This window comes from Neoarius graeffei, chromosome 11 (genome assembly GCF_027579695.1).
Source record: "Neoarius graeffei isolate fNeoGra1 chromosome 11, fNeoGra1.pri, whole genome shotgun sequence".
NCBI lineage: Eukaryota > Metazoa > Chordata > Actinopteri > Siluriformes > Ariidae > Neoarius > Neoarius graeffei.
The window spans coordinates 73,458,224-73,486,221 of record NC_083579.1 but is presented as its reverse complement, the minus strand read 5'-3'; the positions used below and the strand labels follow the sequence as shown (position 1 = coordinate 73,486,221).

General features: G+C 41.8%; 1 protein-coding gene across 3 annotated transcripts in view; it reads right to left on the bottom strand.

Moving 5' to 3' along the window:
- LOC132894623 (palmitoyltransferase ZDHHC14-like) overlaps nt 1-27,998 on the bottom strand; it is a 230,950-nt gene that overhangs the window by 40,116 nt on the left and 162,836 nt on the right. For all 3 annotated transcript variants that reach the window (XM_060934700.1, XM_060934702.1, XM_060934703.1), the window contains exons 8-9: nt 24,881-24,990; nt 6,074-6,176 (exon numbers count right to left, since the gene is read on the bottom strand). In XM_060934700.1, the coding sequence (XP_060790683.1) occupies nt 6,074-6,176; nt 24,881-24,990 (213 nt within the window). The remainder of the gene's footprint in view (nt 1-6,073; nt 6,177-24,880; nt 24,991-27,998) is intronic.

The following is a 27,998-nucleotide window of genomic DNA, read 5'->3' as shown; positions in this document are numbered from 1 at the left end:
CTCAGGCCCGTCGCCATGCCGACTGGGGCCAGTAAGGGAGCAGAGAGAGGGGGGGGCTGCTGTCTCAAGCACACACACATAAATCATGGCATTGTAGCTTCATAGCAGGTCACACATTCACGGCCAGCAAACATGCGTGACCGAATTGCTTCGCGCACTGCATCCTCTCACAATTTCCCCCGGGGAATTGTCCGGTCTAGTTTGTTTTGTTGTAGTTTTTCGGTTTTCAAGACATATGGCCTTAAGTTTTTTGTCTTGACGCTTTGATGTCTTCCTTGGTCTACCAGTACGCTTGGCTTTAAAAACCTTCCCATGCTGTTTGTACTTGGTCCATATCTTAGATACAGCTGACTGTGAACAACCCACATCTTTGGCAACCATGCGTGAAGAGTTACCTTCTTTAAGAAGTTTGACAATCCTCTCTTTTGTTTCAAGAGACATCTCTCTTGTTGGAGCCATGATTCTTGCCAATCCACTTGGTCCAGCAGCCCTCCAAGGTGTGATAACTGCACTGTTTCTAACTGCAGACTAACGAGCAGATCTAATCTGAGGCAGGTGTCAATTTAGGGAAAGGAAATTGACTGGGTGAGTCCTTATTTTCTACCTGAAAATTGAGTGATTCCATATTTTTTTCCTCAGAATTGAGTGATTCCATATTTTTTTCCTCAGAATTGAGTGATTCCATATTTTTTTTCCCTGTGCTTGGTCTATAAAAGTAACATTTACTGACTTCCACAATGCTTTTTCTTCATTTCTTTTAGTGTTTCTGAAGGCCAAGAAGGTGCACTTTGGAATGACTATTATTGTATCATGTTTGTGATCTCAGTTTGTTCTACAGAATAAAACGTCTGAATGAGTGCTCATCCAAGACTGGTGATTCCATACTTTTTGCCAGGGGTTGTATAAATATCATTATGACGCTATTCTTTTTATTTAAAGATGTCAGCTAATCTTTGATAATTTGCCGTGGCATAAGAGAAATAACACTCAGACAAATAAATAAATGAACTCTGGGCCGGTTACTGTAACTCTGCTTCACAATACGCTGCATCAAACCACACTGTTGTTGATTATTTTCCTATAACAGCATGTGCCGTCATGCTTTATTCCTAACGTAATATTTGGCACTGAGCGATCAGCCGTGACCAACGTGTGACTGTGACCAGAAACAAGGTGCGACCATGTTATGAATTCAATTTGAATAATAAGCCATGACCTCTATCTGCATACACATTTACATACTCTGGCATCTCCGTTAGGGGTTTCAAAGGTGAGGCCAGAGCGTGAGGACAGTGGAGTCACGAGAAGAAGTGTTTGGCACCGAGTGGTGTTTAGTGTGCCTTGGCACAGTCTTTGTTCAGCTGAGGGTTTAGTCCGGTTCATCACACACAGGCCATGAGAATCCTGAAAATGCTGCGTTATCACAGCGGGGCGTGCAGCGGGCGATTACTGACGATTCACTACACTATTTTGGCATGGAGATAAATAGCGGACTTTTACAAAATCTCTGAATACTGGGGTTTAAAAAACAATGTCTCCGTACACAGCAGTTCCAGATGTGCAGGGCTGTGAATCTCTTAAGCCTCACAATTCGATTCAGTTTTGATTCGATTAGGTTTACAGAACAAGGCTTTGTGCATCTTGACTTTTGATTTATAGAGCCCATGTTATTATTTTTATTCCTCATATGACCATTTACTGCTTTTTAACAATCATTTTCAGCCACCATGAAAAAAAAACGAGGCATTCAAGTGTTTATTTTTCATCAGGAATGTTGCGACTGCTCAGGATTTCAATTTATTTAAAAAAAAAAAAAGCTAGGTCTATAATGACATCTTCTATAAAGGAACCATGACATTCAATAATATATTACCCCACTGAGATGTGAAAGCAGCGCTCTCGCTCTCACTCAGTGCGGGGGGGGGGGGGGGGGGGGGGGGGCAGACAGAGAGAGAGAGAAGGACAAAGAGAGAGGGAGAGAGATGGGGACAGGGACACAAACAGAGAGAGAGAGACAGGGACAGACAGAGAGAGATGGGGACAGGGACACAGAGAGAGACAGGGACAGAGAGAGAGCACAAGACAAGGACAGAGAGAGAGAGAGAGAGAGTGCAAGACAAGGACAGAAAGAGAGGGAGAGAGAGACAGAGAGAGAGAAACAGAAAGACAGGGACACAAACAGAGAGAGAGACAGGGACAGAGAGAGAGGGACAGAGAAACCAAGAGAGAGAAACCAAGAGAGAGGGGGACAGGGACACACACAGAGAGAGAGAGAGAGAGAGAGGGGGGGGACAGGGACACGGGGGCAGGGACGGACAGAGAGAGAGAGAAGGACAGAAAGAGAGAAGGAGAGAGATGGGGACAGGGACACAAAGAGAGAGAGAGACAGGGACAGACAGAGAGAGATGGGGACAGGGACACACAGAGAGAGACAGAGACAGGGACAGAGAGAGAGAGAGAGAGCACAAGACAAGGACAGAGAGAGAGCGCAACACAAGGACAGAAAGAGAGAGGGAGAGAGAAAGACAGGGACACAAACAGAGAGAGAGAGACAGGGACAGAGAGAGAGAGGGACAGAGAAACCGAGAGAGAGAAACCAAGAGAGAGGGGGACAGGGACACACAGAGAGAGGGGGGGGACAGGGACACAGAGGGGGGGGGACAGGGACACAGAGGGGGGGCAGGGACACAGAGACAGACAGACAGACAGACAGACAGACAGACAGACAGACAGGACAAGGACACAGAGAGAGAGAGGGGGCAGGGACACAGAGAGAGACAGACAGACAGACAGGACAAGGACACACACAGAGAGAGAGACAGACAGACAGGACAAGGACACAGAGAGAGAGAGAGAGAGAGAGAGAGAGAGAGAGAGAGAGAGAGGGAGGGAGGGATGGGGACAGGGAGATAGGGACAGGGAGAGAGAGAGAGAGAGAGAGAGAGAGAGAGAGAGAGAGAGAGAAAACCAGTCAAAACTTTGGACGTGCCTGTTCATTCATAGGTTTTTCTGTATTTTGATTATTTTCTTCAATACTGAAGACATCAATACTATGAACTAACATCTGGAACATTAATCTAATACACCGTGCACGGAGAGGCTCCGGGTGAAATCATGGATTCTCTGAGGTGACCGGCTACTATTTTCTGAGAAGAGCGGTTCTATGCCACTCAGCGAAGAGAATCCGTAACTCCCGGAGCCTCTCAGCGTATGGTATATTAGGTTTATATCCCTCATCAAAAAATTCCAAACTAAAAGTGTGAAGATTGAATCTCGGCATAAACTCACTGGAGGCAGCCATGTTTGATTGACCTTCAACCCTCGACCTGCATGTGTCCAGTGTACCATGCTATCGCCTGCCTCGCTAGGCATGATCATGATCTGTAGAGCTAAACTGTGACGCCACTTCATGGTATATCCAGGATACGCCATGACTGACTGACACACCAGATCCTTTTTTTTTTTTTTTTTAAATTTGACGTCACACAACACATTGCTTAATCAACGGTGGAACTATTTTGTGTCACGTGAGCCATCCTTGGCCAATCCCTGCAGGGGAATTTTTGATGACGGATATATAAAAGTGTTTACCTCAACGATGCTTTGTACACTATCGGCGTTATCTTAACCAGCTTCATGAGGGAGTCACCTGGAATGCTTTACAATTAACAGCTGTGGCCTCGTCAAAAGTTAATTAGTGCAATTTCTTGCCTTCTTAATGCATTTGAGATCAAACAGTAAATAATAATAATACAGTAAATAGCCCTATTGAACACAACTGGAGTAATCCATATTAGGTCAAGAAGCACTCGACTAAGTAAAGAGAAACAACATCCATCATTACTTTAAAGTGCCATTCCACCATTGGATGTATTCTTTGGCATAAAATACAATATATTTTATGACAACATGACTAGACAGAGAAATCTTTTAGCTTCAAAATGATATATCAAACATAATTTTTTGACAACGACAAGTATATTAATTTTGCGACCAAAGTCACCTACCCTTTTAATTTCCGCGCGGTAGTGAAACGTGATGTCATCGGCAGGTTCCCCTTCTTGTGTACCACGTGTCGGTCTATTTTTAGACCAGGAAACCCCCAAAGTGAGAGAGTCATTTCTCCTCGTATATGGGGGCCAAAAAAATTGCGAAAAATTGAGTTAATCTATCAGTTAGCTAGATTTATTGGTATTAGCTAGATTTATTGGTATTATTTTTATCGCGTTCTATCCGCCATTGCTGATAATATGTGCCACGTCACACGTCACGTGGTACACAAGAAGGGGAACCTGACGATGACATCATGCGCAGAAATTAAAAGGGTAGGTGACTTTGGCTACGTTCACACTGCAGGCTGAAGTGACTCAAATCCGATCTTTTCGCCCATATGTGACCTGTATCCGATCTTTTATTGACAATATGAACGACACAGATCCGATTTTTTCAAATCCGACCCAGGCCGTTTGGATATGTGGTGCTAATTCCGATTCCTATCTGCTCTTTTCATATGCGACTTCAGTCTGAACCGCCAGGTCGCATTCATCCGACTTACACGTCATCAACAAGCCACAAACGTCACTATTCTGCGCTGAAGTAGGCGGCGGGTCTCTCAAAAAAGTTACAACAACATGGCGCATAATCACGGGCGCAGATAGAGGGTGGGACGAGTCATATTTAAATTCACCTCGTTCGGTCCCCCCCACTTATAGGGAGGAAAAAACGTCTACGCTGTCTTTCTTTGCATAAGGCAAACCTCACGGAAAAATCAAAAGACTAATTACCATTCGGTTTATTGAGGTGCACGGCAGTGTATACATAGTTGCAACAACTCACATAAAACAAAACAAAGACTGATATTCGGTTGGTTGAGCTGCGCAGACTGCACAGGTTGCGAGCTCGAGCTTGGTTGCTATGGTTACTAACAACAAGTTTGACAGGCATATCGGGGTTGGTTTGCTGGCAGCTTTGTCCCCCCCCCCAGTTTTTTGTCCCCCCCCCCAGTTCAAAAAACGTATCTGCGCCCCTGCGCATGACATCAATGCGAGGGACGCTTCGGGCTGTGAAGGTTCTGAATCTTCTCAATGGAAGGACGCAGAGGTTAGGGAGCTGATTTCCATTTGGGGGGATGCAGCTATTCAAGCTAGATTGGATGGGTCATACCGCAACCGGGCGGTTTTACTTCCGTAAACACTGGCCATGCTCACTGCGTGTGACGTCGTCGTATCCTGCAGTGCGCATGCGGAACACTTTTAGGTCGCTTTTCGTTCATACTGAGGATCACATACAAGTCGCATATATTTGTTAATGTGAACGACCTCACAAAAAAATCGGATTTCACAAAAAAATCGGAATTGAGCATTAAGCCTTGCAGTGTGAACGTAGTGTTTGGTCGCAAAATTAATATACTTGTCGTTGTCAAAAAATTATGTTTGATATATCATTTTGAAGCTAAAAGATTTCTCTGTCTAGTGATACCGTTTATATATGTTGTCAAAATATATTGTATTTTATGCCAAAGAATACATCCAATGGTGGAATGGCACTTTAAGTCATGAAGTGTCTTAATTAATAAAAAAAAAAAATCAAGAAAACTATTAAATTAGACAGCGTGTTCAAACCTGACTGGTACTGACTGTTAGATGCATACACAGACAGACATATAGACAGACCGACCGATCTCTGTATTTTTGTACTTCATCTTTTAGTTCATCTTTGTGAATTCTATTACATTACATTATATGCGATTCATCATCAATCATTGAAAAGTGCTCTGTAAATAAAGTTTGTTATTCTTATTATTAACTAGTAAACCGATAACACATTTAATAACAGTCACGGTATTACCGGTATAAAGTAAATTATGCAATTATTTCTTGCTTACATGAAAGAGTTAGTAGGGGTTATCTTTTTTCTTTAATCTTATTTATTTTTTAACAGGACGTCTTTACCTTGTCATATTACCCCATGACACTGCAAAAAAGGAATAAAATGAACTGACAGTGCAGCCATTTTTTATTTATATATATAACGTTTCGAGTTCCAGGTCGCTGCACATCGAGTTCCCACTTACCATGCGGGTCTGGGACTGAGTGGCACCGTACATTGTGATACCATTCGTGGGTGGTGCAGGCTGCGGCGTATCAGGCAGGACCAAGCCTCTTCTGTCAATGAGACTGTAGGGACAAAACACACAGACAGTGACATGCAATCAATCAATCATGTAAAAAAGAAACGGTACACAGTATGAGAGAACAAACAATGACGTGTTTCAGCCAGGAAATGGTACTGTACAGTTACTGTTACAGCATAGGACCTATTCACAAGCCGGACATTACACACGCTACCGTAGAAGAAATCTGTAAAGAAACCTGGGTTGATTAAAAACTGGGCTTGTCGTAACTTGCCAACCAATCCTGAGTGTATGGTGAGGTTTGATACAGGAAGGTCGGAGCAGAGAAGGTTAATGAGCAACTGAAATCCTGTTTGTCCGCCGAGTCTACTTTAAACAAATGCATGACAAAAGCAGAGGTCGCTCGGCTAACCTGTCATTTATAAACGGCATCACACTGGGAAGGGTTTGGCGTAGATTCAGTGCATTAGTGTACAGTGCAAATCGTTGCGATGCTATTAAATAAAGCAGTACCAGGAAAAGGCACAACTCGAACCAAGTGCCCGGTCTGAAATGACTGAAGGCAAATGCGAACGAATGCGGGTTTACACAACGGTTAAGTCAGTCGAGTTTAAGCTAAATGAAAGTTTAATGTTATGTTTCAAGTTCAGATGCAATGGTTTGGAGACGGTTAAACACAAACATCTCACTTTAAATCACAGGAATTTTAAAATAAGTACTAAAACATTTTCAGGGAGTAAAAGTGTGTGTGTGTAAAAAAATTTTTTTTTTTCCCTTTGTTTGCTCATTCATTCATGCAGTTATACAATCAGGCAGTTGTGTGAAGGTCAAGAGTGTCAGTTAATGTTCACATCAAACATCAGTAGTGGGAAAGAATGTGATCTTTGTGACTTTGACCCTGGCATGGTTGTCAGTGCCAGATGGGTTGATCTGAGCATTTCAGAACCTGCTGATCTCCTGGGATTTTCACACGCAACCGTTTCTAGAATGTACACAGAAAGGTGCAAACAAATAACAGGTGCTCTGAGAGCACAATATCCCCCGCTGGGAACTCTGCCATAACTCTGGGAAAATGTGACTGAATTGAACGAAATTGCAATATGCGTCTTACCGACATATAGCAAAGAATTCTGCCAAGTTTCGTGAAATTCCTCCAGAAATTGTGAAAGGAGTTGATTTCAGAAGGCAAGTACCCTTCCTGGGACAGACAGATGGACATCGCCACGACATAATCCCCTTTTGGGGCTTTCAGCCAGCAGGGGATTATCTCATCTCATCTCATCTCATTATCTCTAGCCGCTTTATCCTGTTCTACAGGGTCGCGGGCAAGCTGGAGCCTATCCCAGCTGACTACGGGCGAAAGGCGGGGTACACCCTGGACAAGTCGCCAGGTCATCACAGGGCTGACACATAGACACAGACAACCATTCACACTCACATTCACACCTACGGTCAATTTAGAGTCACCAGTTAACCTAACCTGCATGTCTTTGGACTGTGGGGGAAACCGGAGCACCCGGAGGAAACCCACGCGGACACGGGGAGAACATGCAAACTCCACACAGAAAGGCCCTTGCCGGCCACGGGGCTCGAACCCGGACCTTCTTGCTGTGAGGCGACAGCGCTAACCACTACACCATGGTGCCACCCAGCAGGGGATTATTTAAAAAAAAAAAAAAAAAAAAAAAACGACTTTTTGCCAAATGACATGAAATTCCTCCAAAAATTGTGAAGGAAGTTGATTTCAGAAAGCGAGCACACCTTGATGAAATTGCCAAAGTACAAGTTTGTTAATAATCGAGGGCATAACTCTGGGAAAATTTGCCCAAATTAAACAATTTCAATCTGCGTATATAACTCGTATAACAAAACCTTCTGCCAAGTTTGGTGAAATTCCGTCACAAACTGTGAGAGGAGTTGATTTCAGAAGAACGTACACCCTCATGAAATTGTCAAAGTACAAGTTATTTAATCAAGGGTCAAAACTCTGGAAAAATTTTCACAAACGAAATTAAATCGCAATCTGCGCATTACCGTCATATAACAAGGTCTTTTACCAAGCTTCGAGAAATTCATCCAAAAATTGTGAGAGGAGTCGATGTCAGAAGGCGAGCACACCTTCATGAAATTGTCGAAGTACAATGTTGTTAATCAAGGGCTGCAACTCTGGGAAAATGCGACCGAATTAAACAAAATAACAATGTGTGTGTTACCGACATATAACAAAGAATCCTGCCAAGTTTTGTGAAATTCCTCCAAAAATCGAGAGAGGAGTTGATTTCAGAAGGTGAGCACCTTTTCCTGGGACGGATGGAAATCGCCATGACGTGATCCCCCTTCGAGCCTTTCGGCCAGCGGGGGATAAAAAAACCACCTAGTAGGCGGTGGTTGTGTGGGCGGAAAAAGACTTGTTGATGAGAGAAGCCAGAGAAGAATTGAACCAGACTGGATCAAGCTGGCAGATGGCCTACGATAACTCAAATAAGCACTCTCTACAACCATGTTGAGCAGAAAAGCATCTCAGAACGCACAACACATCAAGCCTTTACTTGGATGCGCTACAACGACAGATCACCACATTGGGTTCCCGTCCTGCTGGCCAAGAACAGGGATCTGAGGCTACAGTGGGCTCAGGCTCAACCAAACTAAATGGTTGAAGCTTAGAAAAACAAACATCGCCTGGTCTTTTTGCATCTTCAGCTGTCCAGTGTGAGCATTAACTGAAGCTCTTGACCTGTTGCCACATGATTTTATGCACTACATTGCTGCTCCATGATTGGCTAAATCACGTGAACAGGCAGGTGTTTCTATTAAAAGCGGCTGGTATATTATCCTCGATAGTTATAACAAGATCAACTGTGAGCTACTGCTCACTTACGTATTTCCCCCCCGCTCTCGCTTATATCAGAATTCAAGCAATCGAAGGAATAGGAGACTGATCGAACAAATAGAGCCCTGAAACAAGTAAGTAAAGAGCAGCGTCTCTCCCCAGGGATTTCAAATAGCATCCTGCTAAACTGTCATTTTGAAATAGCATTTTGCTTCTTGAAATAGCGTCAAAATTCACCCTGTGTTTCGTAAATACATTCAGTTGGTAAACAGGAAGTCGATGTGCGACAGACCTGAAAACGGTACACACGGTACAGAACCCCAAGCTGAAGCTTGGTACCAAATATCAAGCAGTTGTGATTTGTAGTTGCTGAGAAAAGTGTTATGAAAATTTTGTAAATCCACGCTATACGTTTCATAAATACATTCAGCTGGTAAACAGGAAGTTGATGTGCGACAGACCTGAAAACGGTACACGCGGTATAGAACCCCAAGCTGAAGTTTGGTACCAAGTAGCTATGATTTGTGGTTGCTGAGGAAAAGGGTGTTTCGGACGGACGGAGATACGGAAGGATGGACAGAGGTAAACCAGTATATACCCCCTCCTTTGGAGCAGGGGTGTAATAATATAATAGAATAACCCATCTGAAGCAGTGAATACACAAGTGAGTCGTGATCACATACGCATATCCAGAGCAGTGGGCAGCTATGCTACAGCGCCTGGGGAGCAGTTGGGGGTTAGGTGTCTTGCTCAAGGGCACGTCAGTCATGATACAGAAGGAGGGGAAGGTGCTGTTCATTCACTCAAATCCCCTCATGTTTTTCCTGCCAAAAAACTCGCAGGAATCAAACCAGCGACACTTTGAGCCCAAGGCTGCTTCTCTAACCTTCAGGCCATGGCTGCCCCCCATAGTGTCTAATGTATCCAAAGAGCTCAAAGTGACTATTCAATTCAAGTTAAATATTCAGTTTGTTTGTTTCAGTAAGGCTGAAGTGAGCTCAGTTGTGCTGCTCTGAGGTAGTCGAAATGCGAGCCGTGTCGAGCTGAAAAAGGGTAGTGGAAAAGGCCCATAAGCAGGGTTGGATATACATTTAATGTATTTGACGGGTCCCAAGATCTCAAGCCCTGACACGCATATCCCTTGATACATGTCAAGTAAGTGTATTATCGCCCAGCGCTTTCGTATTGTTTACTTTTGTGTGTGTCAATAAATAACATTATCCGTGGACCACACAACACAGGAACACCAAATTTAGAGTATAGTCTGTCTTATTTCTTACCCTGGCAACAGTCAACTTGTGAATCGCCGATTTTCTTGGTCTTTTTCTCGGCTCTGCTTTGGTCCTCGGCTTTTTCCGGGCGCCTCGCACAAAGCGCTCCCATTTCTCTCTCATTGGCCGGTCTTTTGGGAAACGATGAGTACTAATCCCATCATGATTGGTGTTGCTACACCCTCCTACGATACATCTGTTAACCATTTTAATAATTACGTGATAACGTTGAAGAAATTTGCAAAAAACCACCAGGTTGTTCTCTCATAAACAAACCAGCGCTGGCGTAGGATTCAGAAGGAGGCATCCCGCACGCGACGTCACGAAAATCAACGTTTGCCGAGAAATCCAAATGCCAAGTTTTTTCAGAGGCGGACCAATTCGCCTCAAATGGCTTGATTTCAACTGAATTTTTCTGGTATTGCACAAGGGGAAAAAATTGCACAAAATGTGACCGATATTTGACCAAAGTTTAATATAAAATAAGAGAATTACATTGATCTTGCTCTTGAATTTACCCAAGACGTGCCCTTTAAAAACCTCATCGTTATCGAGACTGCCAATAATTCTACAGTTGATTTTATGCATCGGTGTCAAAGATGACCGCTGTAAGACTGATATGACTGAAAACTACTAAGCTACTGTATAATAGTCAGATCATAACGACCCCTGATTTCTACATGGACAGATTTATAAAACCTGAAAATAAACCCGACATCCTTCAGTATCAAACCTGATGCTCGATATAAATCCACTGTGCTTCAGTAGAGAGCCAAAACACGAGTCGGGCTCATGCTGTATACGTTTTATAAATTTTGCCACGCAGTTCTGATTTAGAGAATTAATCTCTCTCTCTCTTTATGTTCACACATGCACACACCACAAAAAAGCCCAGATGTAAAATACATGTCTACACAACTCATACTATAAGAAACCAGGCCAGTCCAGGCAGGTCTTTCTTAATGGTCCTTTCTGTAGACTTTTAACAGATGTGTGACAGCTCGGAGGCACAGAGTGAAAGCCAGCATGCGGCCGGGGCTAAAGCAATGCTGTGCTGAAGCAGAGATAAGAACTGATAAGGATTATCTGTATGCAAAATGATGTAAAGCTTGCGTCATGGGAAATAAGGAAAGGCACGTCGTGCGTTCAGTCACGGAGCCCACATGAAGGGAAACTGGACTCCTATAAATCACCCTGGAAAACTTCCATCTACCGCACTACATTAGAATATACTAACATTCACTTCACTTGAAATGAAGTTCAAAACCCAGAAGAAGTGACAAGATAAACGAGTCTACGCTGCGTAATAAAAATATAATCGCTAAAGTTGTGTGGAAATGAGCACAGATTAGAGCTCAAACGTTTTGATGCACCTACAGTGGGGCAAAAAAAGTATTTAGTCAGCCACCAATTGTGCAAGTTCTCCCACTTAAAAAGATGAGAGAGGTACACTTCAACTATGAGAGACAGAATGGGGAGAAAGAATCCAGGAAATCACATTGTAGGATTTTTAATGAATTAATTGTTAAATTCCTCGGTAAAATAAGTATTTGGTCACCTACAAACAAGCAAGATTTCTGGCTCTCACAGACCTGTAACAACAACTTTAAGAGGCTCCTCTGTCCTCCACTCGTTACCTGTATTAATGGCACCTGTTTGAACTCGTTATCAGTATAAAAGACACCTGTCCACAACCTCAAACAGTCACACTCCAAACTCCACTATGGCCAAGACCAAAGAGCTGTCAAAGGACACCAGAAACAAAAATTGTAGACCTGCACCAGGCTGGGAAGACTGAATCTGCAATAGGTAAGCAGCTTGGTGTGAAGAAATCAACTGTGGGAGCAATTATTAGAAAATGGAAGACATACAAGACCACTGATAATCTCCCTCGATCTGGGGCTCCACGCAAGAGCTCACCCCATGGGGTCAAAATGATCACAAGAACGGTGAGCAAAAATCCCAGAACCACACGGGGGGACCTAGTGAATGACCTGCAGAGAGCTGGGACCAAAGTAACAAAGGCTACCATCAGTAACACACTACGCCGCCAGGGACTCAAACCCTGCAGTGCCAGACGTGTCCCCCTGCTTAAGCCAGTACATGTCCAGGCCTGTCTGAAGTTTGCTAGAGAGCATTTGGATGATCCAGAAGAGGATTGGGAGAATGTCATGTGGTCGGATGAAACCAAAATAGAACTTTTTGGTAAAAACTCAACTTGTCATGTTTGGAGGAAAAAGAATGCTGAGTTGCATCCAAAGAACACCATACCTACTGTGAAGCATGGGGGTGGAAACATCATGCTTTGGGGCTGTTTTTCTGCAAAGGGACCAGGACGACTGATCCGTGTAAAGGAAAGAATTAATGGGGCCATGTATCGAGAGATTTTGAGTGAAAACCTCCTTCCATCAGCAAGGGCATTGAAGATGAAACGTGGCTGGGTCTTTCAGCATGACAATGATCCCAAACGCACCGCCTGGGCAATGAAGGAGTGGCTTCGTAAGAAGCATTTCAAGGTCCTGGAGTGGCCTAGCCAGTCTCCAGATCTCAACCCCATAGAAAATCTTTGGAGGGAGTTGAAAGTCCGTGTTGCCCAGCAACAGCCCCAAAACATCACTGCTCTAGAGGAGATCTGCTTGGAGGAATGGGCCAAAATACCAGCAACAGTGTGTGAAAACCTTGTGAAGACTTACAGAAAACGTTTGACCTCTGTCATTGCCAACAAAGGGTATATAACAAAGTATTGAGATGAACTTTTGTTATTGACCAAATACTTATTTTCCACCATAATCTGCAAATAAATTCTTTAAAAATCAGACAGTGTGATTTTCTGGATTTTTTTTTCTCATTCTGTCTCTCATAGTTGAGGTATACCTATGATGAAAATTACAGGCCTCTCTCATCTTTTTAAGTGGGAGAACTTGCACAATTGGTGACTGACTAAATACTTTTTTGCCCCACTGTATATCATCATCGCTAACAGCACCAGCACCCAACATGCTCTTGCAGGTTTTAGAAATCAACATCAGATAAGCGCTTCTCTTTGAGATGACGTGATATGCCCATCATGTAGGCTGTAATCATAACTGTATACCGCATCACTTGCCATCAGATATAAGAATATTTCCAACACCAGTGTTTGTTTATTTTTTAAACATCTTCTCATAATTTCCCCCCCCCAGTGTTCCAGCTTTGTACACTTGGCACACATTAAGCAAAAAAAAAAAATCAACTGTGTGCTGTTAAAGGAAAAACAAGATCAACTGTGAGCTACTGCTCACTTACGTACCCCCCACTCTCGCTTACAGTTAGGTCCATATATATTTGGACACTGACAATTTTTTTTTACCTGTTTACTGAAACATATTCAAGTTATATAATGGACATGGACATAAAGTCCAGACTTTCAGCTTTCATTTGAGGGTATCCACATTAAAATTGGATGAAGGGTTTAGGAGTTTCAGCTCCTTAACATGTGCCACCCTGTTTTTAAAGGGACCAAAAATAATTGGACAATTGACTCCAAGGCTATTTCATGGGCAGGTGTGGGCAATTCCTTCGTTATGTCATTCTCAATTAAGCAGATAAAAGGCCTGGAGTTGATTTGAGGTGTGGTGCTTGCATTTGGAAGATTTTGCTGTGAAGAAAACATGCGGTCAAAGGAGCTCTCCATGCAGGTGAAACAAGCCATCCTTAAGCTGCGAAAACAGAAAAAACCCATCCGAGAAATTGCTACAATATTAGGAGTGGCAAAATCTACAGTTTGGTACATCCTGAGAAAGAAAGAAAGAAAGAAAGAAAGAAAGAAAGAAAGAAAGAAAGAAAGAAAGAAAGAAAGAAAGAAAGAAAGAAAGAAAGAAAGAAAGAAAGAAAGAAAGAAAGAAAGAAAGAAAGAAAGAAAGAAAGAAAGAAAGAAAGAAAGAAAGAAAGAAAGAAAGAAAGAAAGAAAGAAAGAAAGAAAGAAAGAAAGAAAGAAAGAAAGAAAGAAAGAAAGAAAGAAAGAAAGAACTGGTGAACTCATCAATGCAAAAAGACCTGGACGCCCACAGAAGACAACAGTGGTGGATGATCGCAGAATAATTTCCATGGTGAAGAGAAACCCCTTCACAACAGCCAACCAAGTGAACAACACTCTCCAGGAGGTAGGCATATCAATATCCAAATCCACCATAAAGAGAAGACTGCATGAAAGTAAATACAGAGGGTTCACTGCACGGTGCAAGCCACTAATAAGCCTCAAGAATAAAAAGGCTAGATTGGACTTTGCTAAAAAACATCTAAAAAAGCCAGCACAGTTCTGGAAGAACATTCTTTGGACAGATGAAACCAAGATCAACCTCGACCAGAATGATGGAAAGAAAAAAAGTATGGCGAAGGCGTGGTACAGCTCATGATCCAAAGCATACCACATCATCTGTAAAACACGGCGGAGGCAGTGTGATGGCTTGGGCATGCATGGCTGCCAGTGGCACTGGGTCACTAGTGTTTATTGATGATGTGACACAGGACAGAAGCAGCCGGATGAATTCTGAGGTATTCAGAGACATACTGTGTGCTCAAATCCAGCCAAACTGATTGGTCGGCGTTTCATAATACAGATGGACAATGACCCAAAACATAAAGCCAAAGCAACCCAGGAGTTTATTAAAGCAAAGAAGTGGAATATTCTTGAATGGCCAAGTCAGTCACCTGATGGCCAAGTCAGTCACCTGATCTCAACCCAATTGAGCATGCATTTTATTTGTTAAAGACTAAACTTCAGACAGAAAGGCCCACAAACAAACAGCAACTGAAAACCGCTGCAGTAAAGGCCTGGCACAGCATTAAAAAGGAGGAAACACAGCGTCTGGTGATGTCCATGAGTTCAAGACTTCAGGCAGTCATTGCCAACAAAGGGTTTTCAACCAAGTATTAGAAATGAACATTTTATTTACAATTATTTAATTTGTCCAATTACTTTTGAGCTCCTGAAATGAAGGGATTGTGTTTAAAAAATGCTTTAGTTCCTCACATTTGTATGCAATCATGAACAGTTTTGCACTCAAGTCTCTATCAGTTCATAACTTTAACAAAATAGACTTCATGCTAAAACTATAATGAATTTCCTGGTTACGTAGTTGTACTTTGACTATATAGGGCACAGTCATAGAAGCGATTTATTTGTAAAATCACGCTATCTGTTATCACCCAGATGAGGATGGGTTCCCTTTTGAGTCTGGTTCCTCTCAAGGTTTCTTCGTGTCGTCCGAGTCTTTAATTTTCTGTAAAGATGCTTTGCGACAATGTCTGGTGTTAAAAGCGCGAGAAAAATAAACTTGATTTGAAATTTAAGGTTGTGGAACGTCTGTGAAACAAGTTCCTGCTCTCATTTACTTTACATCAGCTATATATATAAACTTTTTTTTTTTTAAATGTGCAGCCAAATACAGTGACAAAGTGAAACCAATTTACTGACTGGTGGGGAAAACAAAAAACAAGTGGATATTTCTACTTTATTGGAGGAAAAAGATAGCCTGCATGTCAGAGTTAAGTGTGAAGCTTGTCAAGCTGCTGGCTTGTTTTGCTGTGATCACAGACATCGAATGAATAAATTTGCAAATGTGTGGTCAGGGTCATTTCTATGTGGATACCCTGATTTAGAAGGGGGAGTGGAAAAAAAAATTTTTTAAATAACCGCCATGGTCCAATCCAAAGCTCAAAACAAAGCCTACTCAAGGCTTGAAGTGCTGCTCTGATTAATAAAACAGATGTGTTGCTACAATGTACAACCTACGTAAAGGTGAATGAGATTTCCCAGCCATACTCTGAAAGATAATCATAATATTTCGATAAAGTTGTAATATAATCAGAGCAAACAGGATTCTCCCCATCATCAGTGTTACCATCACAGATGATCCAGATAAAGATTTGTCTGAAGGAACAAATCATGACTGATAAAATGTTCTTAAATTTACTAGCTCTCTGACCAGAGTTTAATTAAACAGATAGCCCTAATCTCAATGTGATAAATCCCTACCGTGGCCTATAAGCACCAAGCACAGAGCATATGTCAAACGACCTTTGCGCGAAACAGCTGAGAGAACTTTTTTTTTTTAAAGCCGCTTCAAATCTACAGGAGTGTCGTCTGTGCCAACAGCTCAAGCAGAAGGGAAAGAAAAAAAAAGACTTGCTTCTGAACTTAAATAAGCTGTCAGATATAAAGGATTTCTCATTAAAATGAAGAATGGGAAGACTTACTAGTGTTACAGAAGTCAGGCCCAGATAACATTTGCCAAGAACACAGACGCCAAAGAGAACATCTGCATTTAATCTCTCTGGTAATCAAAATGGAAGCCTTAATGGCACAGCAACAGTTCCTCTGCAAGTGTAGAGTCCCAAGAAACTGTCCGGAATACCTGTATGTACTGAAGGGAAGTTATCAAACGGAATAACTTACTCAAAGTTTATGCTGAAATGAATTGGACTTTGCACTATTTGTCCACCATACAGTACGTTAAGTATATCGGGTGAAAATTCTAATTCAATCCAAATTGCTTGAAACGGCTCTCGTTGAATTCAGAATTGAACGCAGAACACCATACTTGTACAGAATTAAAACAGGTTTATCCGTTCTTGATATATTGCAAATCAAAGACTGAAGAAACGGCTTAATTTTTAGAAAACTGCTGTAATATTCAAGTCAAGTTTATTTCTATAGCGCTTTTAACAATAGACATTGTCACAAAGCAGCTTTACAGAATTTGAACGACTTAAAACATGAGCTAATTTTATCCCTAATCTATCCCCGATGAGCAGGCCTGTGGCGACGGTGGCGAGGAAAAACTCCCTCAGACGACATGAGGAAGAAACCTCGAGAGGAACCAGACTCAAAAGGGAACCCATCCTCATTTGGGCAACAACAGACAGCATGACTATAACATTAACAGTTTTAACATGAAGTCAGTTTCATTGATGTTATAAAGTTTATAACAGTTTTGCACTCAAATTTCCTAATATAAACTATTCATTGATGGAAATTTGAGTGCAAAACTGTTCATGACAACCAACTGCAGTCCTAAAGTTAGCAAGTCAACTGTAGTCCTCAGCCATAAAAGCATTACTGTAAGAGTCCAGAGCGTCCTCCAGGTGTGACTTTCAACTGTCCTCATGGGGCCGTCCTCCAATATTCTGTATGAGGATCACATGGTCCAAAATGGGCCTCATTAACCAATGAGATCACATTTTTTTTTTCTTAATAACGTTTCTATTTTTCAGGATGTTTACATTGAAATTGGCAGGAACATAGATGGTTGTATACTGAATATAATGTTTAAAAATTAGTATTTAATTAGTATTAATTATTCGAATTAGGCAAAAACATTAAATCGGTACACTCAATAAAGAAAGTAATAAAATCTTATTTCTAATCCCCTCTTTGTGCTCTGTAGGGCTTTGTATTTCTCAAAAGTAGGGCCTACTAGTGTTTAAAGAATATAAATTATTATTTTTATTAATATTCACAGCTTTCAAGGCGAACCTCGAAAAAACCACGTGATCCACATCCATTAACCAATTCACATTAACTGAACTGAAATCAACACTCGCGTTTCTGACTTTTTTTTTTAATATAATTTTGACCAATAAGATCTCAATATTTTTCATCAAAACAACTCGTTATATTCTAAAATAGTTATTTATTTACATGAAACAGTTTGATTTGAAAAAAAAATAAGTAGGTAAAGCTATAAAAACTCCCAAGTCTCCTGTGAATCATAACATCAAAACTAGCAGGCAGAAAATTTTGCTGAATCCATCAGAAACAGTGAAAACGAGAGAACATCGCTATAAAAGTTATCTGATTGATATTCATGAGTTATCCAGTAGGAAACTGATCAAAGAGAGAGCGAGCCTGACTGCTTTCCCGTGACTCAAAAAGAAAACCACCGGCAGTTTCCCGATGTCACGCGAGCAGAGAGTTTTTACTCTGTTGTACCGACTTCAACCTGCCGTTACTCCCAAAGTACTGAACAGATCTTAACCAGATACATTTCTTTGGAAAGCAGAGATTATAAGCTTTTTAATGATCGTATTTACGATAGAAAATATTCAAGAGTGAAGCAATGACAGATTTGGAAACTTAGATGAGTGTCTGCATGGACAATTTTCACAGGACGGCCAGCCAGCATCTCATATGGCTACATACATTCCTAAGACTGCAAATGTTCATCAGCTGCTGTTGACAGTATTGACTGTGTATTCCACAATTACACCATCGTTTCACTATGACCAAACCACCAGCTGGCCTAGTGGTTAGTGTGTCCACCTCTCGACCGGGAGATCGCGAGTCCTACTTGCAGTTGGGTCATACCAAAGACCATTATCAAAATGGTACCTACTGCCATCTGGCAAGGCACGCTGCAGTACAGATGTGAGTAGGGAGTCAAACTCTCACAGTTACCAGAGGACCAGTCCCCCAGTGTAACCCTAGCTATAGGAGGCCGAAGGCTACTGAAACGGAGATTGGCGCTGCCCAATGTGCCTCAAGAGACTGGTTAGTACTGTGACGGAGACTGCCTGGGAAGACCAGGTCCTGGTGTGGGAGGGTCTTTGACTTGCCCATTTGACCAAATCCTTGTGGACCATCACATTGATACGTTTCCAAAAGGTAGGGAGACCAGAATGGACTTTGTACGTTGTAGGATTTAGATTCCACTGGAACCAAGAGACCCAAACCCGTTTCAACATGACGACAATACCCTCGTGCACAAAGCAAGCCCCAGAAAGACATGGTTTGAGGTGGAAGAACTCGAGTTTCCTGCACAGAACCCTGACCTCACCCCCACTGAACACCTTTGGGATGAACTGGAACACCAACTCCACCCCAGACCTCCTCATCAACATCAGTACCTGACCTCACTAATGCTCTTGTGGCTGAACCAGCAAATCCCAACAACTACACTCCACAAATCTAGTGGAAGGGCTTCTCGAAAGAGTGGAACCGGTTATAACAGCACAGGCGGAACAAATCCTTCATAATGCCCAAGGCTTTAGAATTACACGTTCAAGAAGTACATACCGTACGAGTGTGATGGGTGTGTCCAAATTACTTTACAGTGTACTTTCAGAAGTTGATAAATGATAAATTCACTAGCTATCCCCCAGGCAAGTAAAAGCTCCAGTGTGTTGCTCAATCCCATTTTTGGCTGCACAGAAACCTAACTTTAAAAAAATAAAATACAATAAAAATGGAAGCCAACTTATAGTAATGCAGCCAACATATGGCAAGCTAGTTAACTAGCCAAGTACATGAACGAGAGTCATTATTTTTCTCGATACTTGTTTAACATGGGTGGCACCGTGGTGTAGGGGTTAGCACTGTCGCCTCACAGCAAGAAGGTTCTGGGTTCGAGCCCAGCGGCCGACGGGAGCCTTTCTGTGTGGAGTTTGCATGTTCTCCTCGTGTCTGTGGGTTTCCTCTGGGTGCTCCGGTTCCCCCACAGTCCAAAGGCATGCAGGGTAGGTTAACATGGCCTGAGGTTGGGCTGAAGAGCCCTTGAGCAAGGCACCTAACCCACAACTGCTCCCTGGGTGCTGTAGCACAGCTGCCCACTTGCATGCGTGTGTTCACTGCTTCAGATGGGCTAAATTTCACTGTGTGCTTAAGTCCGCGAGAGTACGTGTAACAAATAAAGGGTTCTTAACTGAGGGGACATACTGTGTGTGTTATGCAGCCATACAACTTTGTTTGCACATACTGTACCGGCATGTTTGCTGATCTCAAAGATCATCTGTAAACGCTAATTAATCTGCAGAGTAAAAACCTTTCTCCAGTCTGGTAGTATTGTCGTATGAGATCTCGAGACCATTTTTTTGAAGGTCTTGGAATTGACTGCATTTTTACTCACTCTTGTGTCTCGGACATGGAGGAATCGGGATTTTATTCCAATACCAGTCAAGACCACAACTTTGGGGATTTCACTAAATTGCCTGTGCATCGTTTGATTTATTGGTTAACGTCATTCTTGTGATTGGATACAAAACTTCCTGCTTCAAATGCAACCAATAACGTGACTCATCGCTAATTTGAAATTTTTGTTACTGGTACCAGCCGTCACCCCTTCCCACCCTGCTTCACACCCACTGGTCTGGTTCTGGTCATGGTTTTCTCCAAAGCATTTTAGCGTATCAGGCCCGATACGCTTAGTCGCTTTAGTTAAAATCTGATACGCTTAGATTTATACCGACACGTTAAATTTCCTACCCACAAGTAACTACACTAAGTAACTTTAAAAACGCACATTGATAAAACTTGCTGAATTCGTGCTGAGTTTATCTCAAGAAGAAAAGAAATGTATCACAATGGAAAAATAACTTCGTTCCGCCCGAATAAGTTCCAAATCTGTGCTCAAATCAGAATTTAAGGGAGTTGTACTCAATAACGTACAATATGACTCGGGTAGTCAATGACATGAACAGGCTTTAATTTTCAAACAAATTTTGCATACACTGTACACACACAATCTTGCCTATAAATCCCCGGGGGAAATGATGGGAAAATTGTCATTATTGAAGATGCCACGCCGAAGCCAAAATCAACGTGAACAGGCCATCGGGATGTTGCGTGCCGGAAGTACACAGACAGAGGTCGCCCGGCACTTCGGTGTTCATCATTCGACCATTTCCCGTTTGAGTCAGCGTTACAGACAGACAGGGAGCACCAGGGATCGTCCACGCCCTGGTCAGCCTCGAGTCACGACGCCAGTTCAGGATCAGCACATCAGGCTAGCTCACCTCCATGACAGATTCCTGACACCCTCAGTCACTGCTGCTGAGACCCCTGGACGACACAGACCCAGAATCTCCAGCATGACGGTCCGAACATGGACCAACTGTCACTTTGAATTTTTTTATTGTGAATTAATTCTTGAGTTTGACAATAAGTGTCCTTTATCGATGTTTCAAGATGTGTGTGCATTACATACAATATCATAAATTTCAAATATATGCATGGATCTAAAGTGATATCGTGTTGAATTCCATTGTGCGTTTTTAAAGTTACTTAGTATAGATACACAGGAGAGCAAATAACAGATCCATTTACATATTGATTGATATTTGTGTTAAACAAGCCGCCTTTTTTTTTTTCCAGTGTTTGTGTTGATTCTGTCAAAGTACAGTAATATGTCCGCATGGTATGATGTAAAGAAACTGTAATCCGTTGGCTATGTCAAGATCACGAGTTCAAACCGTCCAATAAAAATATCGAAAGAAAACGTCAGACATCCTGGAATTTTCCGATTCATTATAAGTGATCTCATTGGCTGCCGATGTTGGCCCCCACCGGACGGACAAAGCCGACTGATTTTAATCGCAAAAGTTTGACCTCGTCTATTATCATTATGGCTTCGACCAAAGATTGGTTGACTAAACGTCGACAAACCCACGTGAGCGATGGTGCACGAAACCAGACGACTGTCACGACAACGAAAACGTCGTCAATTTTGATCACAGCGACTGGCTTGAAAAGCACTCGCTGGACAATTTGATCCACATCAGCATGGATGGCAGTGAGATGGACTATAAGAGGGTCGCCCAACACTGGGCCAAGCAAAAGCCGAGGAGAATTAATCTGCTTTAAAGGCGTAGAAAACTTCATTCATTAGTTTGGGTTTGCACAAAGATGATGTACTTATAAACACTCTCACGAAGTGAAGTTGTCCAAATATAGTATAATTTCAAATAAGCATTTTTGGCAGTGTGATCCAAAATCACTGGGATCCATTTAACAAAAGGCGGCTCTGGATTATTCTTTGGTTAAAGGCTCACCGTGACATCACACTGCCAAATACATTTATCATTATTCAAAATCATGCTACATTTGACACTTAAATTCTCTTCATGAATGTGTTTATAAGTACATAATCTTTCTGCAAACTTAAATGTACGAATTAAGTTTTCTTTTCCTTTAAATACGTTTTAATCTTAATCTAGTCCATTTAATAAAGTGCCAAAATTTTAACTTTATAATAAGCAGTTGCCTTACTTTTCAGTGTACATCTTAGTTATACATATATTACGGTAACTGCATCAGAAACATTCTAAATCATTACAGTTATAGTAATACAGCATTATGGGAAATAAAAGTGTGACTTTTCATGGAAAACACAAAAGTTTGGGGTCACCCAGACAATTTTGTGTTTTCCATGAAAAGTCACCCTTTTATTTCCCACCATAAGTTGTAAAATGAATAGAAAATATAGTCGAGACCTTTTTCTGGCCATTTTGAGCATTTAATCGACCCCACAAATGTGATGCTCCAGAAACTCAATCTGCTCAAAGGAAGGTCAGTTTTATAGCTTCTCTAAAGAGCTCAACTGTTTTCAGCTGTGCTAACATGATTGTACAAGGGTTTTCTAATCATCCATTAGCCTTCTGAGGCAATGAGCAAACACATTGTACCATTAGAACACTGGAGTGAGAGTTGCTGGAAATGGGCCTCTATACACCTATGGAGATATTGCACCAAAAACCAGACATTTGCAGCTAGAATAGTCATTTACCACATTAGCAATGTATAGAGTGGATTTCTGATTAGTTTAAAGTGATCTTCATTGAAAAGAACAGTGCTTTTCTTTCAAAAATAAGGACATTTCAAAGTGACCCCAAACTTTTGAACGGTAATGTACATGCAAGTTAAAATCCCCAGATATAATAACACTACGTTCACACTGCAAGGCTTAATGCTCAATTCCGATTTTTTTGTGAAATCCGATTTTTTTGTGAGGTCGTTCACATTAACAAATATATGCGACTTGTATGTGATCCTCAGTATGAACGAAAAGCGACCTAAAAGTGTTCCGCATGCGCATTGCAGGATACGACGACGTCACACGCAGTGAGCATGGCCAGTGTTTACGGAAGTAAAACCGCCCGGTTGCGGTATGACCCATCCAATCTAGCTTGAATAGCTGCATCCCCCCAAATGGAAATCAGCTCCCTAACCTCTGCGTCCTTCCATTGAGAAGATTCAGAACCTTCACAGCCCGAAGCGTCCCTCGCATTGATGTCATGCGCAGGGGCGCAGATACGTTTTTTGAACTGGGGGGGACAAAAAACTGGGGGGGACAAAGCTGCCAGCAAACCAACCCCAACCCCGATATGCCTGTCAAACTTGTTGTGGGTTACCATAGCAACCAAGCTCGAGCTCGCAACCTGTGCAGTCTGCGCAGCTCAACCAACCGAATATCAGTCTTTTTGTTTTATGTGAGTTGTTGCAACTATGTATACACTGCCGTGCACCTCAATAAACCGAATGGTAATTAGTCTTTTGATTTTTCCGTGAGGTTTGCCTTATGCAAAGAAAGACAGCATAGACGTTTTTTCCTCCCTGTAAGTGGAGGGAACCGAGCGAGGTGAATTTAAATCTGTGAAACCTCATATCGAGAGAAGACAGTGCCTTCCAAGAGCATCAACAGCTGCTGCAACTGTTGTGAGGGACATCCAAACAGACACACACACCCCAACTCATCCAGTGGCTCAAACTGCAGGCAGGAAACGTGGCAGGTGCCAGGTCTGTCCCAACAGAAATGACTCCAACACTTGTGTGAAGTGCAAGAAATATGTCTGCAAGGAACATGCATGCATTCCCTGCACGTCATGTGTACAGTAGTGCAGACAAAAGGCTGGAACCTACCTTCTGATGGCCTGAAGGAAAAATGCTATTCATATTCTGTCTGTTCAAATTCTCATCTCATCTCATCATCTCTAGCCGCTTTATCCTGTTCTACAGGGTCGCAGGCGAGCTGGAGCCTATCCCAGCTGACTACGGGCGAAAGGCGGGGTACACCCTGGACAAGTCGCCAGGTCATCACAGGGCTGACACATAGACACAGACAACCATTCACACTCACATTCACACCTACGCTCAATTTAGAGTCACCAGTTAACCTAACCTGCATGTCTTTGGACTGTGGGGGAAACCGGAGCACCCGGAGGAAACCCACGCGGACACGGGGAGAACATGCAAACTCCACACAGAAAGGCCCTCGCCGGCCACGGGGCTCGAACCCAGGACCTTCTTGCTGTGAGGCGACAGCGCTAATCACTACACCACCGTCGAGGTTATTATCCACTGATATTCACTAAGGTGGATAATTGTTTCAGTATAAATACACAGGTGATTATTTACCAAAAAAAAAAAAAACCACACATTTCTTTCAAACTTCAAAAGTGGCAGGCGAATTTAATAAAGGCGCGGCTCAGACTTGCGTCACTTATCTACGCTGAGTCAGATAAAATACTTTGTTTTGAAATCGATAAAATAAATCCCAACTCCACCTGACCTTTGAATAGTTTTAGACCAAACTTTGTAGCATCTTTAGTGCTTTTAGGAACAGCGTTTTCTTTCATAATCTGTAATTCTTCCTCACTTACAATGACGACGTGATCGGCCGCCGTTTTGCCGAGTCGCTCGAGGCGGTTATCGAGAAATAGTCAGAATCTCTCGACCAATCAGCGCACGCAGTTTTCTATAAAATCACCTGCGTATTTATACTAAAATACATTACTACCGACAAATGTGAAATACTTATTTTGTTAAATGAAATTAACGGCTGTAATTATGCTAGCTCGGGTTACGTTAACCACGCCCGAGCTTCTGTAACTTACCTGGGTGGAAGCGGACCACAGAGGGCTGCACAACAGTTTGTGAACATGTTTCCATAGCTATAAGGGTTGTAGTTATCTTTCCCTCTTTTTGACGACCACGACCCCTTAATCTAAAGAGAAGAGAAACACGGTCAGTGATGAAAAAGGAAATGAAAGAGAACGAGGGGGGGGGGTCTAAAAACATGGTGGCTTAAGGATATACCGTACCACGTAAGATTTTACAGTGATAAAAAAACGTTCATCATGTTTGGCTAAAGAGACAGAACTCAATTCAGAATTATACCCTGTTCACTTTAAAGTGCACTATTTTTTTTAGAATCGGCCATTTTGGAGCAGGAATATCCAGCACGCTATTTTAATCCATTAATGCTTCATTATAGTGAGCGTACAAACAAAACGTACCCTAGCAGCTCCAAATTACCTAAAATGCAATGCGTTTGGTTTATTCACATGCACCTTCACCCCCTCCAAAAAAAAAAAATACACTGGGTTACTACTGTATGGCAACGTAACCCACTTTTCTAAAGATGTTCCTATAGCCATGTGTTAAGTTGATACTCCATGACGTAATTGATTTTATTTCTATTTGTACTTTATTGCGAAGGAACTAGACTACTTTTCCAGAGCTGTCGAATGAAATCATTTACTTCAATCTCTAATGCAAGTGTTCCGTGTAGTGCTCTGAATTTTCCGGTGTAGGAGTGATATTCTTGATCGAACCATGACGAAAATCTATGCCTGACAGTTGAGAGCATAGATTTCAAGGTCATGTCCGTATATCTTCATCCGACTGAAGACTGCGACATAAACATAATCTTATGGATGCAACAGAGTCAGGGCTTTGAACCGGTTCAAGGAACGAAAACCGGGAACTTTTTCTATTTCACATGGAACAGAAACGAAACCAGAAACTTTATTATTTTTTATGTTCCGGAACAGAAACGCTTATTAAAAATAATGGTAACCGGTTAGTACCGGTTTTTATTTCGTTCCTCAAAGTTTCCGTAGCCTACAAATAAAAAAGTCATTCTTCTCCTGCGCAAGTTTGTATGACCCGCTGGGGTTCACTTCCTGTGTGACGTTCGCTGACTGAATGGAGAGAGCGGGAGGGTGGACTGCTATCACGTCTCCACATCTTAAATAAGAGGTAAATATTGCAGTCTATCGTTATTCAAAAACGTCAATTTCAAACATGATATCAATATATTTGTCCACGTTAATGAGAGGCTCGCGAACATTAAATGACGTTAACCTCCGTTAGCCTATCAATGCGTAGGGCCTGACTCGCCTTTGGTAACACACTAAACGAATTCTCTTTCATTTTTGGCACTTTTTCTGTTTGTGTAGATGGGAAGACATACTGAGAATCCAAATCGCCAACATTTGAAATAATAATTGTTTTGAATTATTTCTTGTCTTATTTAATGAAGGTTGTAATAGAATTAGCCTACATTTGAGACAGACACATAATTTTATAGCCATTTGTTAAACAGCTGACAGGGAACGTAATTAACCATTCCGGGAACGAAATTATTTTGTTCTAACCGGTTCGGGAACGTCTATTTAATGGTGGAACCCAAAACCGGAAACGTTAAAATTCCGTTTCTGTTCGGAACGAACCAATAGGAAAAAAATTCTGGTTCAAAGCCCTGGTTAATACCGGTTTTTATTTCGTTCCTCAAAGTTTCCGTAGCCTACAAATAAAAAAGTCATTCTTCTCCTGCGCAAGTTTCTATGACCCGCTGGGGTTCACTTCCTGTGTGACGTTCGCTGACTGAATGGAGAGAGCGGGAGGGTGGACTACTATCACGTCTCCACATCTTAAATAAGAGGTAAATATTGCAGTCTATCGTTATTCGAAAACGTCAATTTCAAACATGATATCAATATATTTGTCCACGTTAATGAGAGGCTCGCGAACATTAAATGACGTTAACCTCCGTTAGCCTATCAATGCATAGGGCCTGACTAGCCTTTGGTAACACACTAAACGAATTATCTTTCATTTTTGGCACTTTTTCTGTTTGTGTAGATGGGAAGACATACTGAGAATCCAAATCGCCAACATTTGAAATAATAATTGTTTTGAATTATTTCTTGTCTTATTTAATGAAGGTTGTAATAGAATTAGCCTACATTTGGCTTAAGCCGGATGAGACAGAGACATAACTTTATAGCCATTTGTTAAACAGCTGACAGGGAACGTAATTAACCGTTCCGGGAACGAAATTTTTTTGTTCTAACCGGTTCGGGAACGTCTATTTAATGGTGGAACCCAAAACCGGAAACGTTAAAATTCCGTTTCTGTTCGGAACGAACCAATAGGAAAAAAATTCTGGTTCAAAGCCCTGAACAGAGTTAATGGGTTGTACGCTCTTTAAGACCTTGGGCTTACTGACTAAATACTCAGTGATTTTAGGATACACGGAGTGAAGGGCATTACATGGGCAGGGCAGAGACTACACATGCTCAACAAGATACCCAAAATACACCATGCTCTAAATGATCCTATACATCAAGTTTAAAAAAAAGTGCTCAAGAAGTACAGTGTCTTGCAAAAGTATTCATCCCCCTTGGTGTTTGTCCTGTTTTGTCACATTACAAGCTGGAATTAAAATGGATTTTTGGAGGGTTAGCACCATCTTTTTTTGTAATCTTTATCTGTTTTTACAAGTAAGGTGAGAGAGAAACGGCATTTCTATTCTCCAAGATGTCCTGGATATATAGTGAATTGACTATAAAAAAATCCTTGAATTTAATTTACGCAACATGCCTACAACTTTAAAGGTGCAAATTGTCGTTTTATTGTGAGACAAACAATAATGAAGATGAAAAAAAACAAATTTGGAGTGTGCATAGGTATTCACCCCCTTTCGTATGAAACCCCTCAATAAGTCACATAATTAGTTGATTAAGATCCACCCGTGTGCAATCAAAGTGTCACATGATGTCTGTATAAATCAACCTGTTCTGGAAGGACCCTGACTCTGCAACACTACTAAGCAAGCAACATGAAAACCAAGGAGCCTCCAAACAGGTCTGAGACGAAGTTGCGAAGTAGTATAGATCAGGGTTGGGTTATAAAAAATATCCCAAACTTTGAATATCCCACAGAGCA